Raw genomic sequence first — 7,758 nt, forward strand, 5'->3', positions numbered from 1 at the left:
TAGATCACAACGACCAATTTATGGCTTGCCAAGTAAAAACTCATAAAAAAAAAAGGTAAAAGAATAATAATGCGAACCCATTGTTTAATGCTACAAAATGAAGCTGTTCACTGCATTTTAGTAATGGCTGACCTTAAACTCTTTGGAGCTGCACAAGAAATAAGGAGAAAATGGCTGATACAATTCTACTCAGAATTCCTGAGGCTTTCACTTGTCCGCCACAATTTCTTTTGGACGATAAACACAACATCCCCTTCATTATCTGAATCCGAACCAGCATCAGCCGTTGCTACTGCTTCCCAATGCAAAGCTGATAAATACTTCTTTACGAAATCTATCACCAGTTGTTTGTCCCGGATGATTACAAAACCACTGGGACGGAGAATACGATCCATCTCGAGTAACAAATCTTCACCGCTGCAGCCCTTCCTCTCGATATCAGAAAAGACTGTCCAAGCATGGAGTAAATCGTAGGTTCGAGGATATGTGGAAAAGGCTTCACACCTGCCAAAATGACCAAAACCTATCAACACAAAATCATGAGGTTCAAGGATAAATTGAAGTTTCCCTTTCATCATTTTCCAGAATAATGGTTGTATAGCATGCAAAAATGGATTGGCAGATGAAAAACGCAAATAGAGAAAGCAAAGTACAAAAATTTAACAGAAAAAAAATTCACATTTAGTTATGCAGATTTCTAAGTTAATGTGTGTTCATACCAGTTATGAGTAGTGCCGATCAGGCCTCTGTCGTATATCACTTTAAGTGTGTTTGGTCCATCAGTGGGGACGACATTCATCACCCAAACATTCTTACTTCTAAGTGCAGCTGCAAATGATCCCAAGTTTGCTTTCATGTCCATCAAATTTCTTAAAGTGTCAGCCTCAATCTTTGGACTCAAGAGATCCCAATAGCTCTCAACCCGATGATGCCAAATTTCCTGCAGATTTGCAAAGCCAATATTAGTGCCTACATCCATGCCATTGATGCATTAATCACAATTCAAGCACAAGAAAACTTTCACAAATAAAGGCACCGATGAAGCAACGCTGCCTTAATTACCGTGTCTTTTTCAAACATTTCACTTGAATAACCAAAATCAGCTAGCCTGGGAGGAGGAGATGTCAATCTGGCTGGCCAAGGAGCCAATTCACTCTCCTTGACCTTTTGGTCATCTGATAGAAACAAAGAGAAGTTTTAGTTAACAAGAACTTGAAGGTCCAAGCTTTCAAAGCAATCAACTAATAGAACCCCTGTCATTTTCGGGGACAAAAATATAGAGGAGAAGCAATTATATACTCTCTAACTTGCAAAGATTAAAAAATAATAAATGAGCAGAGTGAATTCACTAGATATAATATAACTAAAGCAGGAGTAAAAATCAAAAAATGGAAGCAGAAGACCACAAATTATTTAATATCAACCAGAGGGGGCAAGATTTTAATATCAGCAATGTTGAAAAATAAATATACTCACGGTCAGAATAAGGAGTGAGACAAGCTTCCATTGGCACACCCCAAACTGCATCTGGATCATCATCAGAGCGGCAGAGAGGGGGTTTTGTACCAGGTTCTCTTTCCATATAACAATCATTTGTTAGAGGTTTTTGCCAAATGACAGTTTGGTTCCTCTTTGCAGCTATTCTCCAACACATACGTCCCACAAGGGAACTCATCTCTCTCCATATGCGAAGATCCTCTTTGTCTTGGGCATAGGCTTCTGGAGATGAATAGGCAAAATAGCCTCCTGGTCTAAGTAACCGGTCTAACTCAAGGAGAAGAATCCCATCCCTTTGAAGCCAATCAATCCTACAGCGAGAACAGTGAGCAAATTCGAATGATTTGCTTGGGTAAGGAAGTCTTTTAGTCCCTAGAACACCAAGGTATGCGGGAATTCCTCTTTCCAGGGCAAATTGGATTTGGTTTTGATGCACATCATTGGGTGCTAATGACATAGCTATAATATCAAAAGAAAGAAGATATGCTCCAAAACTTGCGACACCACAACCAACATCAAGAACTGTTCGTATTCTTCCTTCATTATTTAAATTGTTGTGCGAAAAGTTGAGCATCTGCCAATTCAAAAATCACACAAGTATATTACTTCTAACGGGTTTGAGAAGTTCAAATATTCTAAGAGTTCACTCCAAACAGTAGAAGGAATGAAGTTATGATGAAGAAAACTCAGACAGACATCATATGACCATTATTTATCAGATGTTCAAGATTATTTCTCATGTATCAAAATATTTTATTTCAAGCCAACATCAGTAGGCATTGGCGAGCTTACATTTGCAATTGAAGCAATATACTTGTCAGCTCCGTAGTGAAAATGAGTTCCTCCCCCAGGAAATTCAATCTTTTCACCTTTTACAACCATCCAGTTCTGGTCAGACTTCTCATGTGCAAGGTGTGTATGGGGAATATTTGCCTTCCATACTTCATCTCTGCTTTGAGGCCACTTAATTGGGATCTATAATTTCACATGAATTAAAAAACTGTCAATATATGGTTAAATATGATTATTACCATCAGTATAACAATATACCGCAACAAGAATCTGAATGTCAGTTTACGAGAATGAATCTATACCTTGTATCCTGGAGGAAGAGGAATCAAGCAATTGTATCTCCTTTCAGGAGGAGGGCAGTGACGTTCATAGTGCTCCATCAAAGACAAGTCCAGTTTTAATCTCATTTGGTATATCAAATGCCTGTCTAAGCAGGGAATTAATTCTGAATGACGATCGTCACAAACCTTCAAAGCCACAGACAGAGATATTATAAGAAAAGGCAACTAACCAAAGGAAGAAGTGCAGGGGAATTACAAGCTGAATGGTAAAGTACCAACAGGAGGATTAGCAGCAAAGGAAAAGGATAAAAAAGAAAGGAAATTTGGGGTGCAAAAGTGCTAGAAATGACTTAGCAGTAAAAAACTTACAGGGAAAGTTTTTAGAACATCGCCTCCTCCGTCCTGTCCAAATTTGATTGAAGATTCATATTGATTCTCATCAGTGTCATCATCTCCACCCAAATAAGATGATCCTAGTTTTCTCAAAGATCTGCTGCCATATTCTAGAGCTGCATCACCACGGCTTGACGATCCAAAATTTAAATACAGAAAACAAAGAAAGATTGCCACAACACAGAGAGAGGCGATTAGTCGCTTCTTTTGGTCTCCATCAGATCTTGCCCTCATCCTTCTTTAGGAGCACAATTATTCACAAATGTTTTCAGTTGTGTTCTGTATTGTCACAACACAGACCTCCTTATCCTAGTCTATATCACGTCAAATTTTCTATTCAAAGTAAATCTGTTTTGTTGCGAGCATCAGAGTCTACCAATGAACAACACAAACTACTTCAAGTTCTCAAAAAGAAACACCAAAGATAACTTTATCAAACCTGTAAACAGGCAAGTAAAGAAACAATCAGCTAATGCTAATTGAGTTATTTGTCATATGGCACTTTTAGAATCGAACGTTGAAATTCGAGTTTAAACGATCATATTACTATTACTTCAACTCATCAATAATATGATGCAAAAGAGTAACAACAGCACCAGACACCAAAGAACAAAGCAAGCTGAATTAGATCATAGCGCAACACTACTAGAAATAGCAAAAAGCAACCCGTTTAGCCTAATAAGACTAAAGGGGCTCAGCCTATATTATCTTCAAATCTGACCAGCTCAAAACGGTGAATTTAATAATAATATACATGAAACACCTCATGTGCTACCCCTTTCGCCTAATAAGGGTGCCTAATTGTTCTGGGGAAAGAGCACCAATACGTAACCATTGGCTCAAAACAGGGTGTTGCAGAAGGTTAAACTTGCTTAACAATTCAGATCCATGTCAATAGTAGAAATTCTATGATAAACAAAAATTATATTACATAATTAAAAAGACAGGATAAAAAAAAGGAAACGATTATGCTAAATGATGCCAAATTGCCGACCTTGTAACCAGTTGATTGACAGCCAAGCAATGAAAAGGATTGTTCCATGAAAAAACAGTAAAAGCAAGAAACAATGCTTTTTTCATTGAATTGAAACAATGAGAATCATGAAAATGACAGCTACTTCGTGACTCTAATGAAAAAAAAATCAACAGATCTGCGTCAAAAACTCAACACAAATCCAGATTTTTAGCATTACGAAGAAAGAATCAAACTTCGATTCCAAAGGGAACAATAATATAAACATTCGTGTAGTAGAAGATTAGAAATGGAGATTGACCCATTATAAGACCCATTAAAACTGCCACAAACACAAGCAAAACCCATAAATCAGACCTCCATAAAAGAAAGTAGAACAAAATTTCAGTTAAACCCCACAAATGTTCAAAAAAGAAAATGAATAAACCTTGTAAGGAAAGCTTACTGGGATTCAATCAATAAAACGAAATGAGCAAGTGTAGTTGAGATCTAAGAACAATATACTGTGGGTTATCTTCCCTAAATGAAGAACACAAAACAAAGCAAGGAGAAAAAGAGGGAAGAGAGAATTTAGATCTTAAAGAGTCTTTCTTTATTCCTCTCGGGTTTGATATTTCTTTAGAGAGGAGAGGACTAAGAGGTACTGTAAGTATGAACTACAGAAAACATGAGAGAGAGAGAGAGAGAGAGAGAGAGAGAGAGAGAGGTTGTGATTATTTAAGGATATACTAGTGTCTAATAAATATGACTTATCGGTTCAAGATTGGATTTGTACGTGATGAAAAACTTATATTAATAAAGTAAATAAGGGTAAAATATCGAAATGATTCTTGATTTTAAGATTTTTTTTTTAATTTTTATTATTAAAAGTTATTAAATAATTATTTGATTATAGGGTATTATTTTATTGAGTCATTTTATTATTTATATGTTTCAAATTCATTATTTTCAATTAAAAATTTAAAGATAGTTCGAGCTGGACGTTAATATGTTAACTCGGATATGATAGTCGTTTGAGATTCTGAGATCAAATTGTCTCATATCTCAATCAATAAGTTAACGTCTAACTAATACTGTCAAATTTTTTACCCAAAAAAAAAGTTTGAAATATACGAATAATTGTGTGATCATTTTGTAACTTTTAAAAGTGAGAGAGTCAATAAACCAATACTCTATAGTCAGAAAATTATTCTATAAATTTTTATAATTGATAAATTCAATAAAAAAATATTTTATAATTTAAGGATCATTTATATATTTTATCTTAAAATAAATAAATAAGAATCTCCTTACAAAGAGAAGAAAGAACAGGTTAATGGTGTCGGCAGTCGTCTTCGTAAGTCATAAAACTCGGGAGAAGAAAATTTGATATTTAGATTTTGATTGATTGGCGGAAAAAGATTTTTTATTAATATGGAATAAATATAATATATATTTTTTTATAAATAATTTTTTATCATTTGATATTTAAATGTTTATATTTTTTTATATATTTAATATTTAAAATAAAAATATTAAAAAATAACAATAATTTATTTTCCACTAAAAAAATAACAAAACCAATTAAAATTTTGCTAACATTTGGATCTGGATAGGCAGATCTCACCAAACCACATGCATGCTGTATGGGCATAGGAAGAGAGCGTGACATTAAGGTTTTAATTAAATATATAATTCTAATCTTTCATTCAGATTTAAAATAAAATTAGATTAAATATTATTATAAAAAAAGGGTTAGGGTCTTCTTAATGAATAATGTTGGTGCTAATGGATTAGACAGAGTTGCTGAATCTAGAAGCCAGCAAGCTCAGCACCACCACCACCTTGGGTCATCAATTCATCATTAAAAGATAAATAAAATAAAATTGAAGAAATTGGCCACACTCACATCCTTAATTATTATTTTATTATGAATTGGTCCCACCAAGGGAACCAAAACACATGCAGAAGTCGATTAAAATCAGCTCAAATTGCACCACTTTTCTCCCACTTTTTTCCCTTTTTAGTCACCTCTAAGAATATTATGGGCCTCTTGCATGTGAAACCGCTCCTAAAATTCAATCTCACTTTGCTATATTAATTATGTAAATATAGCTATACCTAATTATATTTTCATGAAATCATAAAATGATTTGAATGATTAAAAGAGATATTATTCTTATTTAAAATCTTAAATTTAAATAACTATGTCTATAGAATATGTGTACATTGTTAATATTATTTTATAATTACACTAATATACTAAAAAATCCTACTTTTTATTTAAAAAATATTAAAATATAAAGGAAAGTAAGTTAGGAAAGCTCCCATAAGATTTTACTCGGCATGTATGGGAGGATGTAACACAAAAGTTGGTAACATTAAATAAGTGCGTAGTTTATTCATTTCTTCCTTATGTATAAATGCGTATCCACCGTTATTTTATTTATTTTCTGAAAAGTAATAAAATTCATAAATTGACATTAAACTATATTAAAATGATTTTATAAGTATCAAGCTTTCAAAAAATATATAATAAACATTAAATTTTAAATTTTGTTACAAAACGAGTACACCATCATTATCTCTATTAAAAAGTTAACATCACATATTAAATTAATAAAAATATCTCATTTGAACCTTCAATTATAATTATAATTTTATTTTACTATTAATTTTAATTAAAGTAATTTTTATTGGTTTCTTTGAATTAAAAATAATATATATATAAATAAATAAATTTTTTTATTGTCTATTATAAATATTGAATTGATACTATATAAATTACTTGGTACTTTATTAAAAATTAATGATTGTTTTGCTTATGTTTATTAAAGTTTGGATATATTTTTCTTATTAATGTGGTGCTATAATTTTTTGGATGTGTTATTTTTAAATTGTGTTTAAACTTCTTAAACAAAAGTCAAATGCTTGAATCACATCGCTTAATAAAAAAATAATTTTATTGTTTGATAATTTAATTTTCTGTATCTCAACAATTTAAATTATAAAATTTTAATTTTACAAACAGAACCAAAATTAAATAGATAATTAGTTATAAAATAATTTGATGAATGAAAAATTTTCACAACATTTTAATTTTAATTTTTTTTAATTTTTAAAAATAATCTGTTCTGTTTTCATATATTTTTAGAAAAATAAAAAATTTCTAATTTCTTTTAAGAAATATTACTTAAAATATTTAAAAATACATTAAAACGGAAATTTAATTTTAAAAATAATTAGAACGTGTTACACACATACTATAAGTAAAAAAAATTATAGTTTATATAAAAGAATACGTTTGTAAACATTAAAAAAAGTAAGGGTAAACTACAAATTTAATGTTCTAATTATCACTTTTATTCTGTTTTTGGTCACCCAACTATTTTCCCCCCAAAATCATGCCTAATATTGTGATTTGGTTTCTTTTTAGCCACTCACCATTAAAAAAATTAACATTGATGATGATGTGTCATTTTTATTATTATTTAATGCTGATGTGGCATTTTAATTATTTTTTATTTTTTACATCAGCAAACCAATTTTTTAGTTATTTTTATTTGACCTACAAGATGGTGACATGGACCAAAACATAATAAAAATGATAGTTGGGATGCTAAACGTGTAGTTTATCCTTTATTCTATTTTACCAATAACACGATTAACATGCCATTGATATGTATCTATGGTCCATAATTTATGCTACTGACCAGAAACTTTGATAAAAATATTAGAGTAATAAATAAATTTATATAACAAAATCATTGGTCTTGTAGCTCAGTTGGTTAGAGCGTTGGTCTTATGAGCCGAAGGTCGTGAGTTCGAGCCTCACCTAGACCA

At 31.6% G+C, this 7,758-nt stretch overlaps 1 protein-coding gene and 1 non-coding gene across 3 annotated transcripts; one reads left to right on the forward strand and one right to left on the reverse strand.

Moving 5' to 3' along the window:
• On the reverse strand, positions 1–4,607 carry LOC120201899 (probable methyltransferase PMT8). 2 transcript variants are annotated; one of them, XM_039202423.1, is made up of 8 exons: positions 4,382–4,607; positions 2,940–3,402; positions 2,592–2,756; positions 2,290–2,472; positions 1,477–2,071; positions 1,063–1,175; positions 720–940; positions 1–504 (listed from the first exon to the last, which is right to left on the reverse strand). In XM_039202423.1, the coding sequence occupies exons 2-8, from the start codon at positions 3,195–3,197 to the stop codon at positions 186–188; spliced, it is 1,854 nt and encodes a 617-aa protein (XP_039058354.1). In that variant the 5' UTR covers positions 3,198–3,402; positions 4,382–4,607; the 3' UTR covers positions 1–185. The 2 variants fall into 2 exon arrangements, with proteins under 2 accessions (XP_039058354.1, XP_039058355.1); XM_039202424.1 differs by having other exon boundaries at positions 186–504; positions 2,940–3,311.
• Positions 4,608–7,684: 3,077 nt separating this feature from the next.
• On the forward strand, positions 7,685–7,758 carry TRNAI-UAU. Its single transcript has one exon. It is a non-coding gene; the product is annotated as a tRNA-Ile (tRNA).

The sequence above is a fragment of the Hibiscus syriacus genome, unplaced genomic scaffold, assembly GCF_006381635.1.
Source record: "Hibiscus syriacus cultivar Baekdansim isolate YM2019G1 unplaced genomic scaffold, ASM638163v2 tig00008013_pilon, whole genome shotgun sequence".
Taxonomy (NCBI): domain Eukaryota; kingdom Viridiplantae; phylum Streptophyta; class Magnoliopsida; order Malvales; family Malvaceae; genus Hibiscus; species Hibiscus syriacus.